The sequence below is a fragment of the Armigeres subalbatus genome, chromosome 2 (assembly GCF_024139115.2).
Source record: "Armigeres subalbatus isolate Guangzhou_Male chromosome 2, GZ_Asu_2, whole genome shotgun sequence".
Taxonomy (NCBI): domain Eukaryota; kingdom Metazoa; phylum Arthropoda; class Insecta; order Diptera; family Culicidae; genus Armigeres; species Armigeres subalbatus.
In genome coordinates, this window is record NC_085140.1 from 155,011,634 (window position 1) to 155,029,513 (window position 17,880).

The following is a 17,880-nucleotide window of genomic DNA, read 5'->3' on the forward strand; positions in this document are numbered from 1 at the left end:
ATAATTGAAGCACTTATCCCGTTACGCTGGGATATGGATACTCTGAAGTAGTGCGTAACGGTTTAAATCCGGTCATATCGCTAGGCTCGATTAAACACTGAAACTGACAATATGACGTCCCTAACCCCGAATCCCAAGGAGTCAGGCGACCCGTGCCGAGGGGATGAATGGCCTGGGGGCTGAAACAATTAGCCTGTAATGCTGGGTAGACACCTTTTATCGTGGTGCATTACGGAGAAAGATCTACCACAATGTGCTCTAGTTCTTACTATTCTTGTTAACACTTATGAGTGATGGTCGGAAGAGTATGGAACGACTATAATCTGCTTTTATATGACCCACCTTTTGCCACTTTTGGATGGAGTCAATGGAGTAAATTATAAAAACGTAACTCAATCTTAGGCTGGTTTTTAAGCCGACGACATGAATCTCCAAGCTCCAGAGCGCTGATTAATTAGGAAAGAAGCGGATACGAATTTAGTGGATCTGCTGAACCCTCTGACTGATTAGAGCTCTGTGTAAAGGTGGGATTCAGAAATGCCAAACGGAACTCATAAGAAGAAGCAAAAATATGTTTGAACTACAATACCGATGCATGGTGAAAATCAGTATTAACCCACTTATTGTTGAGCCGAAACTGATTGAGCCTTTGATAGTTGGTATAAGCCGTTTCTGGAAGGGTATAAATAGCGGTACCTTAATCGAAAGAGGCCTTACATTAAGCTTGAGAAAATATCTGAATAAAAAACGACTACTTCATTTCTTCTCAATAGAAATGGAGCAGAAAGACATGCACTAAACAAATGACACGGGTATACCACAAAAGTTCAATGAAATGGACGCAGCGGTTTAAAAAAAATTAAAGCATTTGCAAAATGCGTAAAAAATCTCTATCATGGCTCCGGTTTCCTCCAAAGTGCATGAAACCTCGACTGACACCATTTCCAAGTAGCACCGAAAACATAACTTTGATTGGGCGTATATGAAATTAGTTTAAAACTAGTCGTTGAAGTGCACGGCAGAACAAATATATCACAAAGTTGTCTGGACAGTCAATTCAACATTACTTGTTTGTAGCAAACTAGATCTTTTCCAGTCTTGATATCATTGAGCCAAAAGAAGTTCGTTTTGAGTAAAATGTTAGTCTTTTCCTGGTATGCGCAAACAAGTTTTGTAGCATTTGTATACTGCAATGAACTTCTATAGAAAACGTTTCTTGGAATGCTTGGAATGTTTCTATAGAAATGCATTTCTTTTTCCTTTTTGGTACATTTTTTTTTACATCGCATAGCTTGCGCTAATTATTTTGATTGTATTCTCTAAAAAATAAGACGGGAACGAAACACTTCATAACAAATTTTATTATTAGTTTCGTCTTCACAATGTTAATTATAAAAAGGTGTTACTGAAGAGTAGCGGCAGTTCGTTTTATATGTACGACATTTCTCAGGTTCTTTTATAGCAATTTATGTCTTTGCATAACAAGTATCATTGGGGTTATTTACATTTGAATTTGAAAATTAATGTTTTCGAATAGTTATAAGTTTCTAACGACGAGATTTGTGTAAATTTGTGCAAATTTAGTATAGGGCAAAATGTTCGCGGCTAATACTTCGTGGATTTGAGTTCGATTCTCTAAATAGCCATAAGTGTTTTTTGTACTACATATATGTTTCAATTTGTTTCTTGAAACATATTTTGAAACCAAAGAAAAATTATGTTGCATAGGCTCCACCTTCTGCGCTTTTTCAGTCTTACAGAAGCATAAAATAAAGTCTCTTATATTAAGACACAATACTTGTGCGTTTGTCGTACAAAAGCAATATTATATCATATGGAACAAATAGTGTTACTTGGGTTTCCACTGCCATAATCTCTATAAGGGTAATTGGATAATTCGGATAAGTCACTTATCTGGGACTAAATTTGTGTAAACCTTAGACCACCAACGTTAATGATTTTTTGTTATTAAACGCTCCATTTCTTGAGGGTAACATGCTCCGTATATTGATATAAACGTATTAAATGTGTCGATACGAAATAAATAATTGAGCAAGCTAGCATTGCGAATACGATACGCATATATTTCTGCCTGATGCTGATATTAGGTATCAGCAAATTGTAATTTGCGTTTATATTCAGTTTAGCTTTTTTATGCACGATTACATATGACTACATATCAAGAATGGAATACACAAATTATTTCCCCCCACTCGGGAAATAATGAACCTAATCAGCGGGAAAATTACGGTACCTCAATGTGCAACAAATGGTTCCAGTCCACTTACCTGGCAGTATCGAATACATGTAGAAGGCAAACGGGATGTACTCCATCATCACGAACATGTCGGTCACGGAGAGCCACTTCAGGATGCGGTTGATAGGGATTTTGCTCATCTCTTTGCGTGTCAGGACGACGACATTCAAAATATTCGCGATTGTGCCGAAAACGCATATCTGTAACGAACGGAAGGGAAAACGAGAAGCTATTTGAATGCGGGCAAACAAGCTGGCCGCTCCTGCGGCATATTTCGCCAAAATCGGTTCGCGTGTGGGCGGTTCCAAGGTCGGTTAATGGTGTGAGGGGGTTATTTTTGGGAGGCTGACGACAACGGTAGATTTTCGAATGATATTCCGCCTAGTGGGTGGAATTCGATTCGTGTCTAGTGAACATTTCCCGGAATTGAACGGTGTGCTGTGATAACCCGTGTGTGGCACATGGCGGATTTTCTAGTTGGTTTAATATTTATGCCGTTTTGCATCGAATCGAATAGCTAATATCATATCGGGAAAGAGAAACACTCTGGCGAATTGGTTCTGTCACATCTGCAACGCCGGTGTTTTCATATTTAAGGTCATGTCATGGTGGATTTAAATTGTGTATTTGCAAATGTTTTTGTGCTGGTTTGTGATGATGCTGTTTTTGCCAGCTACTCAAATGGCAACCAATCAACGGCTATTTATGATCATTCATAACTGTGTGATTTCTGATTATTTACTATAGTATTGAACTAGCTGATGTAATCATAAACAAATATACGGCAGGGAAGATAGCAATTTGAAATTCAATTTCAAAATTTGCAATTCTTCCGTCCTATTGTGAGGCTTTTTGCCTTTCTCGTATACAAAGTATACGAAAAGGCTATATATTCGCTCCAAAAACGAACTTTTTAACGATGAATTGTCTTTCATCTACAAAGCAATCCAGCTTCGCGAAATTACGACAAAGCTAATAAAATCCCTTCTAATTTATGGATTTTCAATCTAAACTAATTGACTCTGGAATAACGAAGGATTCATTTGGTTAACTGATATTGAAAATTTCCAATGGCGCACTACTGATGATGAAGCGATGGATGGTACGAAACCATCAATTTCATGCAATTACTCCTTGACGCGATAGGCTAAGTTTAAGGAGATGTGGGAGGAACTTTGCTCCAGGATTCCGATTGCGATTATGGGCGGGAGTGAAAATCTTAAATTCTTAAGGCTCAAGAAAAATTCGGCGAAGAAATGAGCTTTCTGAATGATTTACCACCGGGCGGCGGTATGTCGTCTGTCTCTTTCCGTCCTTCGAAAAATTGTTGGAGTGCAACGTGGTGAATGCTTGACTAAACGAAGGGTGGAGTTAAGGTTGGTCAAACTGCTTGACCGTGTGTACGCTGCATAATGAGGCTTAATTTGGGTTATGGTTTATCCGGTTTATCCTGTAACGAGGATGAATTCATAACAAAGAGTCGCTGTGTCAAAATTGGAACAATGCGTTTGCTGTTCCAATTGAGGTTTTTAAAGGAAGGAGTATTGCGTCGCTTGTACATATAATGTAGGCACTGAGTGCAAGTTTATTCGTGCTTTGTATTGGACGCAGAACAATCGCGCAGTTATCTAAATGTCCGGTTCTGCTGTGCGGAAGCTTCCAAATTTGGGTCTCGTACGGAAGCGCGAAGTTGGGTGGATTAAACTCACTTTTGTGTAGTTTAGTTCTTCCATGTAGATTCTTCTCTGTCTTCTTCCCAGATTCGTCGGTAATCCATTGTATTCTCTGTTTGTGCATTTCATCCAAAATATCATAGCTGTTGATAATAAATAGACCCCATTTTGCGGTCCTTAGCCTCTTGCCCAGCAACTCCTATCCCTACCTCCTCGTGGCGCTGGTCGGGATACGAGCATCGGGTAACCAGCCCCGGTGGGAACTATGGTCGTATGCTGACAGGGAAGGGGGGATTTGCTCCTCTCCGGAGGTGCAAATCTGATCGAGCGTCTGTTCTACATGTTAGGAGCGGCTCACAACAGCGTCTGTTCCCTATGTTAGGGACGGCTAAACATCGTCCAAGTGCCAGCGAGGGACTCTAAACTAAACTGTGCACACCATGTTGCATCGTGTCAGCATCGAGAAGGCAGCCCCTTCAACGCGATGTAGGTAACGCAGTCCTGGTAAGGTAGCCTATCGAAGATTCTACAGTTACCAAGAAAGGCAAAAATAAAGCAAACGGATAGATTCAACGGCAACAGACCCGTCAACGAATAAATGACAACGATTGGAAAGTCGGATCTTGGAACGTGAGAAATTTGGATGAACCCGCACGTGTTGGGCTCCTGGCTCGTGAACTGCAGAAGGTCGGCGTGAGTGTGGCAGCAATCGAGGAAATACGGTGGCCCAGAACTGGAGAACGTGAATTCCGGGCGGTGGATCCCATAGCGAACACTTCATTCAAGTACCACATCTTCTATAGCGGCGGTGACAGAACAGAACGAGGAGTTGGCTTCATGGTGATCGGGAAGCAGATGAAGCATGTTATCCGGTGGAAGCCGATAAGCGACCGCATTTGCGTGTTGAGAATGAAGGGCAAATTCTTCAACTATAGCCTGATCAGCATCTATGCTCCAACGAACGATAAGCCTGATGACGTGAAGGATAAGTTCTATGAGAGCCTTGATAAGGCCTACGGAGAGTGCCCAACACACGATGTAAAGATTGTCATCGGGGATGCAAATGCGCAGATCGGAAGAGAAAGTTTCTTTCGCCCTGTCATTGGTACGGAAAGCCTTCATTCCGCTACCAACGATAATGGTCTGCGACTTGTAACCTTTGCTGCTGCTAGAGGGATGGCATTAAGCAGTACCTACTTCGCACGTAAGAATATCCGCAAACACACCTGGCAACATCCGAGTGGAGGCACTTTCTCACAGATAGACCACGTGCTGGTCGACGGACGACATTTCTCGGATGTTATAGATGAAAGGTCCTTCAGAGGTCCGAACATTGACTCGGTTCACTATCTTGTAGTTGCAAAAATTCGGGCACGACTTTCCAGCGTCACGAATTCACGAAACAACAGAACGATGTGTTTCAATATCCAACGCTTGTCAGTTGAAGGAGTTGCTGAACAGTGCCACCAGAAGCTGGGCGAGCGGATAGGAGATGCCAGAGAAACGAATCCACCGCAGAAAAAAAAGCAACACGAAGAGAGTGTGATAGCTGAAGCGCTGGAGAACATGGATAGAAACGACATGCGAAGGTTTCACGCAACTGTCAATGGCGCGTGGCATAAGACTGCGCCAGTGCCCGCCATGTGCAATGACCGAGAGGGGAATTTGCTGAATTTGATACCCTAGTAACATTTTGGTTTTATACTGGTTTTATATTACTCTCGTGGAGTAAATTATGATCTTTTGAAACTTAGAATATTACTTGGGTATGGTGACAGCCAGGTGAAAAGAGCACCTAGAAGATTTGTTGAACAATGAAAATGAAGGTGTATTAAGGAGCAGGACGGACACAGTCGGCGACGATCAAGCTGTGGAACCACCAACGCTGGACAAGGTTAAGAAGACTCTAAACGAGCTGAAACTTGCAAGCACTCGGAGTATTCAAGAGACGTGTGCTTAGGACCATCTTTGGCGGTGTGCAAGAAGACGGTGTGTGACGGCGAAGAATGAACCACGAGCCCGCCCAACTCTACGGCGAACCCAGTATCCAGGAGGTAGCTAAACCCGGAAGAGTACGATGGGCAGGACATGTTGCAAGAATGCTGGAAAGCAATCCTACAAAGATGGTGTTTGCTTCCGATCCGGTAGGTACGAGATGGCGTGGAGCGCAGCGAGCGAGATGGGCAGACCAGGTGTTAAACGACTTGGCGAGCGTGGGGCGTATTCGAGGATGGGGAAAACCGTGTATTGTGGCGTCAAATTGTTGATTCAGTGTTATCTGTTTAGATGTAGACTAAATAAATGATTGAATGAAACGAGCTGAAAAACAGTAAAGCTGCTGGGAAGGACGAGATCCCGGTCGAGCTTTTCAAACACGGATGTGAGCAGCTGCATCAATCAATCTACCACATTTTCCAGAAAATATGGGAGGATGAAGAACTGCCTGCCGGCTGGTTGGATGGCCTCATATGTCCAATTTATAAGCAAGGGCACATACTAGAGTGTGCCAATTACAGAGGGATCACCCTTCGCGTATCCTGTTTAACAGACTGAGACCGCTTGATGTGTCCTTCGTCGGCAAATACCAGGCAGATTTTCGTGAGGACCGATCAACGACGGATCAAATGTTTAGCCTGCGGATGATCCTTGATAAATTCCGGGAGTACAGCTTGCAGACTTACCATCTATTCACTGATTTCGAAGTAGCGTACGATTCAGTGAATAGAAATGAACAGTGGCAGATGTCCGAGTATGGTTTTCCTGCGAAACTGATTAGACTAATACGTGCAACGCTGGATGGCTCGAAACAAAGTATTCGTATTGCAGACGAAGTGTCAGTATGGGTCCCTTCACATTGCTCGATTCCGGGTAACGAGAAAGCGGACTCACTTGCCAAGGTGGGCGCTATGGAAGGCGATATTTATGAGCGCAAAATCGCCTTTAACGAATTTTTCACAATTGCTCGTCATCACGCTTTGGTCAGTCAGAAAATGGGATGAAGGAGATTTGGGTAGATGGTTACATTCTATTCTCCCACATGTATCGAAGAAGGTTCAAGGGATTGGCAATTAGTCGAGACTTTATCAAGGTAATGTGTCGCCTAATGTCCAATCACTACTCTTTAAACGCACACTCCTATCGAATAGGGCTCGCCGACAGCAATCGATGCGACTGCGGTGCAGGTTACAAAGACATCAACCACGTTGTCTGGAGCTGTCCTAAATACGATGTTGCCAGGTCCGATTTATGTGCATCCCTCCGGGCCCGAGGGAAACCAGAAAAGGAAGACCTCAGAGATGTGTTGGGTAAGCTTGACCTAGACTACATGGTCCTTGAGTATAATTTCTTAAAACAAATCAATGTCTTTGTCTGAACCCCCTGTCTCTTGTAAGGCCATGTCCACCTTGTTCCCACCCGCTTCGCTCGAAAAATCGTTTGTTTGTATCATTACAGTTTATCCCTGTCTACACCTCGTCAATCAGCAATGAACGTGCCACAACATCGCCACCTAGGCCCCATCCCATCCATATTTTTTTTCTTGTACTCCTTAACCTCGACCAAGCCGCGAGTCATTCGGCTCCCCAAGACTAATATTATACATTAAGACGACAACCATGATTGTAAAATCAATAAAATAACGGCTCCGTAATGCCTGCTGGCGCTTGAGCCTTGAAATAAAGATAAGTTAAAAAAAAAGACGAAATGTCAATCTCGTTTGTGACCTTAGACGGATTGAAGCTGGGTAATGCACTTTCAAATCAATTGTTCAACATTGCACTTCGAAGGCGCTATTGGAATCGATCGCAGAGCAGTAGTGGAGAGTTTTGTCCCACTGAAAAGGGAGATGGCGAGGATAGGCTTAACCATTAACTCTACCAAGACAAAGTACATGGTGGCAGGTAGAGATAGGGAAGACCTAGTGGTGTTAGTGCTGCAGAGGTAGTACTTGATGGGGATGTGTTTGAAATTGTTGAAGAATTTGTTTACCTTGGAACGCTTGTGACATGTGACAATGACGTTTCCCGTGAAGTGAAAAGACGTATTACTGCTGCGAATAGGGCCTCTTACGGATTACGTAACCTGCTTAGGCCCCGCAACATGCAGACGGAAATGAAATTTGCTCTATACAAAACTCTGATTCTACCAAAGGCCCTTCATGGACATTAAAAGAGGCGGACCGGAGAGCTTTCGGGGGTTTCGAGCGAAAAGTGCTGCGTACAATACTCGGAGAGAAAGTAGAAGATGGGTTGTGGCGCAAAAGCATGAATCATGAGCTGTATCAAGTATACAAAGAAGCAAATATTGTGAATCGTATAAAATACGGCAGACTTCAGTGGGCTGGACACTTAGTGCGAATGTCGGAAGAAATAATAGCGAAAACAATATTCAACAGAGAACCAGATGCCGGCGACTTCGTGAAAGGCCACGAACGCGGTGGAATCGGACCTGGGGACCCTGAACGTTCGGGGAAACTGGAGGAACATCGCCCAAGACCGACGATTAGAGAGATCTACAATACGCCAGGCATAGCTGTATTGACGCTGTAGCCAACCAGGTATCCAGTTAGGTAGGTCTTTCAACTGGAAAGAAACGCGATCCTACACGGTTCACAGAAGCCAACGGGCAAAACATAATGTGATTTTTCGAAATTCTTAGTAGTCAGTAAAATCATTGTGAAGAAAAAACTGTCACATAACATAACTAATCAGAGTGAATCCAGATCCAACGATGCCTATCAACCAACTTATATTCATTTCTGTGGTTTTTGTGGAAACGCAGAGATAGCACGATCTTTAAACAGAAAAACCCCATTATTCCACCAAGCGTTGGTGGCACCTTTCTCGTGCAATATGAAAATAAGAAAAACACTATTTGCGTTCATTTGAATGGTTTGCAGCAGTTCCTGTAAAATTATTTTTTCGTTTTTGAATTTTTTTTTTCAAGGGGGAAAAACAATGTTTTTTCAATAACTCTGGAACGCAATGGCCGATCAAGCCAATTTTCAATAGAAAATAACTAGACCGTATCCCAGGTCGATTTCAGCTTTTTCGAACAAATCGGATAATGCTAAATATAAAAAAGTGTGTTTCAGATTTTGTACACAAACACACACACACACACACACACACACACACACACACACACACACACACACACACACACACACACACACACACACACACACACACACACACACACACACACACACATACACACACACACATACAGACATCACCTCAATTCATCGAGCTGAGTCGATTGGAATAAAACACTATGGGTCTCCGAGCCTTCTATCAAAGTTCGGTTTTGGAGTGATCCTATAGCTTTTACGTATACTTCGTATACGAAAAAGGCAAAAATATGTTAATTTACTAAAAAAGATTATACCATCTTCCTACGTGGCCAAAGCGATTATCATCATTCGAACGTTTTAATCACTAAAGCTTGTACATTGACAATAATTGTTCAGTTGAATTATTGTGCATTGTTCTTGTACTGGTAAATTATTGTGTTAATTCTCGTAAATTACGAAGTAGCATACATTGGTGTAGTCAGTCAAACTTAAGCTAATGGAAGCATGACCAAATATGTCTCGTCCTACTTATCCTATATCTTCATTTATAAGATTTTTAGCCCGCATTATTCAAGACAAGCCTTGAATGCGTTTCCATACTTACCACTAACGCAATGTAGCCGTGTAGTGTTTTGTAATCCAGTAGCACATCGCGCATCGTTCCCCTGCAGTATAAACTGCAGTTGCTGAGCTCTGCTTCGTCAGCATTCCAATTGACGTCGGTGCTTGTAGTGGTTGTTCGATTCACTCGATTCAACGATTGGAACAGCTTCTCCAGGAAGTCATTAACATATTCTTGGGTGATGTTATGATCAGAGATGTTCTGAAACTCGAAAGCCGTTCGATACAGTTTGCTGGAACCGTTCATGTTGTTGGTAAGGTTGGAGTCGAGGGTTGAGAACAGGCGGCGGCGGAATTCGTCCGCGTTCAGGGCCGGGGAGGAGGAGGAGTCGTTGTGGTAGATAAAATGGAACCATTCCAGTACTCGCTCTTCGACGCTCAGCATTTTACGCCTGACGCCTGTCCGGTGCACCGACGAACATCAACGGTTTGGACGCCATCGTGTCTACACCACCGAACAGCATCGTCCTGGAAGAAGCAAACAAAATAAACTCGTTAGAGTGCAACATTTAAGTTTTCTTTTTTATAGAGAGCATACTGTTCTGAGCGTAGGTCGGTAGGTAAGGAAAGTATGGTCAATATGCGTCCCCCTTATTAAATATCATAATTTAAAAGTGCTCTCATCCGAAATATTTTTTTTGAAGTGTTTACCAGTAATCTAAAATATCAGTCTTTATATGGTCCAAGAATTTTCAAGAAAAACCAAAAATATTACACGAAAACGATTTTATTGAAAAATAGTGTATTTTTATTTAAAATGAACGACGCTGGGAAATATACGCCACAAAAAATGATAATCCAAATATTGCATAAGATTAGTGTCAGTCTTATACTTTAAGGTAGTCAAAGTTTTAGACTGATTATCCTGATTATATTAAGGAGGAAATGTTGTTTTGTATTTTAAGTAAAAGCATTGTTTACGTAAAGACCGAAATTAGGTACTTAAATCCGAAAGAACCAAAAAAATATTTTTTCAATTTAAATACAAAGATTTTCTCGCGCTTGCAAATGTTTATTGGCTTCAGCCCCTCACGATTTGAAAGAAAATTTGGGTTAATAACCAAGACACTTTGGTGGCGCAATTAGCCCACCAGCGCACCTAATACATATTTCCCCTATGTTGTTCAGTCGATACTATTTCAAATACACGTGATGCGAGGACTCGAAACAAAACACCAAAGGATTTGCTTCTTGCATTTTGTAGTACGGGCTGAAGTGAAAATTGGTTAGTTGTTGGTTTTGCCACACAAATGAAAGCAATGCAAAACAGTATTCAATGGCGCCTGGAGGATCAGTTCCACAAAGTGCATCCGTGTTGTGACAAAAATTGAAATTTATTGAATTCCATTCCTGCTCGTATGAAAGCATTTTGTTCATGCACTGCTAAAATATTCCTTTTCATATGCTACAGAATATAAATCAATCAGTGTCGATTCCACTCTGGTGTTTCGTGAATCATATTGTAGAACCTCATAGAGGTTATCAATAGAATAGGGAGATCTGCAAACAGAAAACAGCGTGTTAGTAGTGATGAAGGAAACGGTATTCGGAAATAAATTGAATGAAATAGTCTCTAAATCATCCAACCACATGGAGAGCTTGAATGGGATCCCTAATTATTAGAAATATTAGTTGCATTAAGGTTTATTATTTGGCATTTTTCACAAATCATAGCTTACCACATATTTTTGGCTATCCATAAATGTAATTGGAATTTAAAACAAAACGGAAACAAATTTATTATCGTGATTATAAGAAGCATCTAAATATCAAGACTCGTTAATTCATTTAGCTTACATCTATAAATAGATAACAATGAATCAACCATTTGTTGCCACAATAGACGGTTCGAGGCCTCTCCATCCTCGGTTGCGCCCCACGTTCGCCAAATCCATTTTTATACTTGGTTCGCCCACCAAGCTCTCTGCCTAGTACCCACCAAGTCGGAAGCCGCAAACAGCATCTTTGTAGGGTTGATTTCCGACATTCTTGCAATATGCCCTGCCAATCGTACCCTTCCAGCCTTAGCCACCTGATGGATACCGCCGAAGAGTTAGGCGAGTCCATCCTTGGCTGCCACACACCATTATCTTGCACAACGCTAAAGATGGTCCTAAGTACGCGTCTCACGAATACCCCGAGTGGATGGAACCAAATATGGCATGTGTTTCTGTGGTGATTCGAATAACTCGAGAACTAATCAGAGAAAAAACCAATTTTAGGCGAAACGAAGCTCGTCGGGTCTGCTAGTCAACAAATAAATTGATTGGATTGGTTGAAAATCACACAACGGCTGATACACTCGCAGGCACCCTCTTGCGCAAACCATTACCTTGTCTTACACACCAAATTTGAAAAAAAGTATTTCAGCAAATTATTTAGTTGAAAGCTAATTAGCAATGTCAAACCTTGCTGAAAATCAGCAATTCGGTACTAACTGAAATACAGCAAACCTTTTCATATTGCTGGACAATTAGCATACTTCACCGGTACTGTATGTCACTGCATTGGTGAATTCAATATTGGTGAACAAGGAAATTGTATTAATGCTGCTGTGAGTATCGAGCATGGTGGTTCCGGAAGTTCACGAGGCTTTGGCCGTTACGTCTTGAAAGAGTTGCGAAGATTGTCTTTATAAACATATATTTATGTTTCAGTCTTAAAATGGCGTCGGATAATTTGTTCCCAGTAACTTATCGAATAAACGGTTTAGGGTCATTTGACCGAATGCTGTTTGGCCGAAAGAGTCATTAGAAATTAAATAATCCTTATTAAGGGTGTGAAGTGAGAAGTGAGTAGTGGCCGTGATGAACTTTAGTTATATAAAAATAATGGTAATAAAGAAATATAAAGAAATATGATGAAGGAAGAACATATTCAAGAAGAGATAAAGAAGAAAGAAGGAAGAATGAAGAAGATAGAAGGCAGAAAGAAGAAGGAAGAAAGAAGAAGGAAGAGGGAAGAAGTTCTCTTTGCTCAGTTCTCAATTCTCAGTTCACTTTTTACTTCTCACTTCTCACTTCCTACCAAAGTTACACCAAGCGTTACATTATTGCACTGCACATATATCAATCACAAACTAAATGCTAATTGTATTAGATCAGTTACAACGATACGAAGTTGCATTTATTTATCATATGGCAGACAACAATATTCTAAATAAACATTACGAATGCAGCAATGCATTAAAGGCCGGCGCACAATGGATCCGGAAGGCAGCTTATTTAGCATGAATGTTCCTGGGTAGGACAGTCAACGCAATGTCCTACCCATGATTATGGTAATAACATATCATTCTGAAAATTATTTTAGTTACAACAACGGCTGACAACGTTTATTACAATCATAGCACGTTTAAATGGAAAAGTTTTGTAGAAATTTGAGAGGAATTTAAATCAAAGAAAACACAAACATCTATAAGCTCGCATGGAATCTGCTTTGCAAAGGATTCTGAACTTTTGAAAAATAATTAAAAGCCCAAGAAAATAGTAATAATTGCTTCAACCCATTAGAGACTTTGAAGCTTGTAGAGATTTTCTAAAGTCAGAAGCATTCCAGCACTTATCGTAGCATAGCATAGTTACGATGTACTTCGTAGATTGGACACCAGTGATACTCATGTTTCGTTTGAAATCCTATCCAGATTCTTATCAGAAATCAAAGCGAGTGCACTGAGTGCAGTCCTTGATTTTAACCTGAAGAAATTTTAACCTAATAAAAATTTGAGGATTACTATTCATGGTATCTTTACCGAAACTTGGAGGGGGGAAAAGTGTTGGTGTAGCACTCACTAAACAAGATGCCTCCAACTCAGCGATACCCTTATAAGTACCACGGCGCTGGATATTAGGGAAGGTATTCGTTGGGTGGCTGGGTTCGATTTCCGGTGCCGGTCTAGGCAATTTTCGGATTGGAAATTGTTTCGACTTCCCTGGGCTTAGAAGTATTATCGTGTTAGTCTCATGATATACGAATGCAAAAATGGTAACCTGGCTTAGAAACCTCGCAGTAAATAACTGTGGAAGTGCTTAATGAACACTAAGCTGCGAGGCGGCTCTGTCCCAGTGTGGGGATGTAATGCCAACAAAAAGAAGAAGAAAAGGTGGGTCAGGAATTGTCTGGAACTAATGCAACGTACACACCAGTCAAGCAGTTTGACGAACATTGACTCCGCCCCCAAGAAAACGCTTCGGTTGCTGCTTTGCTTGAACGTGTGTGAAGTTGTTCGAACAACCATTTGACAGTTGGCAATTGAGTTGTCGGGGGTGGGGTCAAAGTTTGCCGAACATGTTTGAGCATTTGTAGTGAAGTTGCACAAACCCCCATATATTTTTTGATGGTTGGTGCTCAAGTTGGCGTTTCGGTCGTTCGTGTGTGATATTGTTGGTCGAATAAATTGATTGTTCGTGCCGCGGTTGGTAAAACTTGATGGATGTTTGAATAAACGGGAGGTGGAGTCAATGTTGGTCAAACTGCTTGACCGTGTGTACGTTCCATAACAATTTGACCATGATAGCTCTTTTACCACAATATACAACGTAAAAGTGTCTACCCAGCGTTACGATTAGAAGAATTCTAGGATGCACTGTGGAACAAAAAGATCGATGGACAAATGGTCGAAGAGAAAGGAGGTCGAATGAATAAAAGGTTGAATGTTCGAATGAACAAAATTTAAAAACTTTCAATTTTACAAACATGATGATTGATGACTGAGATAATATTTTCAATAATAATTTTGGAAATATGCCCTTAAAGCGAAATGAAGCTCCTCATCTCTCAGAGATTTCTTAACTATCATTTACCTAGCCTCGAGACAAGTTATTGACTGATCGAGGACTTGTAGCCTCGTAGTACGCGTCGTTTCTGTCGAAAAAATTGCGACTATTTACAAGCCACTGGAATGTGTGTAGTACGTCATTTAATGTTCTATCGCTTATCAGGCGAAACACATTGGGTGGGTGCTGTGGTATCCTAATAGGAGCGTTTGGAATATTAAGCTAGACAAGTCCACGGAGATGTCAGATATGCGTGAATACGAGAGGCGGACCCAAAACATTCGGAAGTGTTTCGTTATTTGATATAAGTGTAAATGCCTGGATGTCACATTGGCGATTCTGCCATGATGATGTTCATTGTGTAATTGTGAAGATTAAGATGAATGTCTTGTAAGTATCAATATTTTAAGAAAGAATGCAGGTTGGATTCGAGAGTTGGCAAAAGTATGAGGTTTTCACAAAACTTGTGACACGGAAAGATAACGCGATGAAAGTCGTAAGCAATGTGCATGAATATAAAGGTAAGAAAGTGGACATAATGCGCGAGAATGTGTGAATAGCCAAAAATGTAAATAAAAATTAGTTGCGTGCAAAATTTAATGTTGGAGAAAATAGGAACCGTATTGCGTCGAGTGAAGCTCATGGCCAATACAATGTAGACAGAAATCTAGCTTACGTAGGGTTTTAGCCCATTGCCAAGCAGTATAACGGATCAAGCCAATATATGCATTGCGTCGAGTGAACCTCATGGCCAAAGCGAAATTTTGGAAAAAATAAATGCTTGCGTAGAGTTCCAGCTCATTGCCAAGCAGTAAATCGGAACAAATCGGTATATGCATTGTGTCGAAGGGGCAGAAAAAGACGTAGCAGAAGAAGAAGACGCGCCGAGTAAAGCTCATGGCCACTGCAAAATTTCGAGAAAACCAAAATGCTTGCGTAGAGTTATGGCTCATTACCAAGCGGGAGAGACAGAAAAAATCCAATTCCATTATCTAGGTTTAAGCTCATAGCCAATATATTTTTTGTAAACTTATATGCAGCTTACATAGAGTTTAACGAGCTCATTGCCAAACATTGATTTCAGTTGAGATGTTGAATCCCAATGCAAAATAAGTAAATCTTTAGTAGCGAGACCGTTGCTTTGAGCTAATCACATCGGAAATAAAGGCTCCGAAAAGTTCAACCCCGTAACATTCTCAAAGAATCGTTACCAAGATGCGGAGATCTTTCGTTCGACAGACTCTGTCCGAAACCCGAGCAGCTCAGGATACGGGTGGATCCAGCTCCCGCCCTAGTAGCGGCACTCGACGACTGTGGTACCAGAGTCAGAGAAGTAGGGTGACTTTAAGCCTTCGTATATGGATCTCGAGCATGGAGATGATGTCGATTGTGTGGTGTGTAGGCGTCCCACAAAGCTGAACTGTACTTGGCCCAATACGGAAGCTGCAAGAATTGGTTTCATTTATCGTGTGCATGTGTGGACAAAACTACAGTCCGAGTGTGCCTCCTGGTAGCTTTTTGACTGTTGATTCTAGTACTTTAAGCGCTCGGCGAGCCAAGATTGCCCGGGAACTCCAAAAACTGGAAGATGAAAGGTGCTTACGGGAAAAGCCTGAAGAAGAAAGGCTGCGAATAAAGAAATCACTCGTCGAGAAGATGATGAACGAGAAGCTGCAGCGAGAAAAGTAGTACTTGGAGTACTGGGCTTCTCCGCCAACAAGACGAAGCTGATGCGAAAAATGCTGAGGTCGCTCTGACTGCGAAGGCACGACCCTGAAGATCTTCCCCAAGCTAATGGGAAATACTCTCATAAGGAAAACGACGAAACGAGGAAACGCGAGCTCGACCTGGTCAACCGACTGAAGGTTTTCGAACGAAAGTATGGCCAAGAGCAGGTGAAGCGAGACGAGGAGAGCCAAAGCTTCTTGGTGAAGGAGTGGAATCTGACTGCGCAGCTGCGGGCAGCAGACGACGAATGAATGGATCAACCCCACAAGGTTTTGTGGGGTACGAGTAAATTACATTCGACGTGTATTTGAAGGTATACCCCTTAGTATGTAAGCAGATGAATTAACATGGATTCATTCATCCGTTCAATGATTGCATTATGCACGATTCATCGACGGTTGTCGATCAGCGCATAGCAAGCCATGACTCTGCCTCTTCCTAAAACTGACGGTGGCACGCGACGGACGTACACAGCGACGGCTCCAGAAGATTTCGGATCCTGCTGGCATCGGCGGATTCCACATTTGGCGATCCTGGCCAGGATTCATTGGCAATTCGTTAAAAAAGGAAAATGCCAATGAAAAATAATATTGGCTGCAGATTGGTAAGTTAAAAATTGATGGGTGCAGCATTCGAAAAGAAAAGTATTTTCGTATTTTTCGAAATGTGAGTTTTTTTCTGGAGTGACACAGTGCGGGACGCCTGTCTGAATTGAGGCGGGACGCTCATTGAAAAGAGAAAATTGAAACCAAACGGGATGTTTGGTAGGGACACAGTGCGGGACGCCTGTGAGTATGACTGCTTTGAGACGGGACGCTCATTGTGAAGAGAAGATTTTCGAAATGTGAGTTTTTTTCTGGAGTGACACAGTGCGGGACGCCTGTCTGAATTGAGGCGGGACGCTCATTGTAAAGAGAAGATTGAAACCAAACGGGATGTTTGGTAGGAACACAGTGCGGGATGCCTGTGAATATATCTGAATTTAGGCGGGACGCTCATTGTGAAGGGAAAAAGGAAACCAAACGGGATGTTTGGTAGAAACATTCACAACACAGCCTGTGAGTATTCTTGCAATTAGATTGGTTCATTGTGAAACGTTATGGCCCCGGTAGTTCTTGGTGTCCCGGAAGGGGACTAGCCTAGACCCCAAGCTGCTGGTCTGACCAACGGCAGCTTCCCAGGTGGACGCAGAAGGCCTCTTTTCTCCAGGATCCCAGGGCGTGTGAGCGTGAGGAATTTTTGAATGGTGGGGATCCTAGCTAAAACACGGTACTTTACCTAATAAATTTATTGCGCTATCAAGGCGGACGAGGGTGTTCACTATTGGTCGATTGAGACGTCGTTTAACAGACCGAAAGCATCTGCTGCGCTGGCAATCGACAGGAAAATGGACTTAACGATTACGGACACTGCCAGTTCGAAGACGTTCTTGGTTTTTCTTGTCGTGTATCGCAGGATCGTAGGTTCGGAACGACCCACGGTTTGGGTGATGGAGCTAGTAGCTCACACTAGGTAGCAGGATGACGATGATACGATGGCGGTCGGGTCACCTCAGTTGGCGGGAATCACCAATTGGAAGATTGATAAGGCGGGAAAACGGGAACCGGTAACGACGTCGCTCGATAGAGTGTCGGGCAGGAGCGAGTAGATTTCGGTGCACTCTAGGTAGTAGGTTGGACACGGAGATGCTTGTACAAAATTTCACCTGCGGGAGCTTGGATCTGATAACAGAACCCCCACAACAGTGGCGCA

At 42.1% G+C, this 17,880-nt stretch overlaps 1 protein-coding gene across 2 annotated transcripts in view; it reads right to left on the reverse strand.

Annotated features, from left to right (window-relative positions):
* The window catches only part of LOC134211050 (G-protein coupled receptor dmsr-1), a 454,370-nt gene that overhangs the window by 54,863 nt on the left and 381,627 nt on the right, over positions 1 to 17,880 (reverse strand). The window contains exons 1-3 of one of the 2 annotated variants that reach the window (XM_062687613.1): positions 11,305 to 11,420; positions 9,609 to 10,093; positions 2,289 to 2,457 (exon numbers count right to left, since the gene is read on the reverse strand). In XM_062687613.1, coding sequence (XP_062543597.1) covers positions 2,289 to 2,457; positions 9,609 to 10,010 — 571 coding nt within the window. In that variant the 5' untranslated portion in view covers positions 10,011 to 10,093; positions 11,305 to 11,420. Of the gene's footprint in view, positions 1 to 2,288; positions 2,458 to 9,608; positions 10,094 to 11,304; positions 11,421 to 17,880 lie in introns of those variants that run through there. The other variant, XM_062687612.1, reaches the window with a different exon arrangement.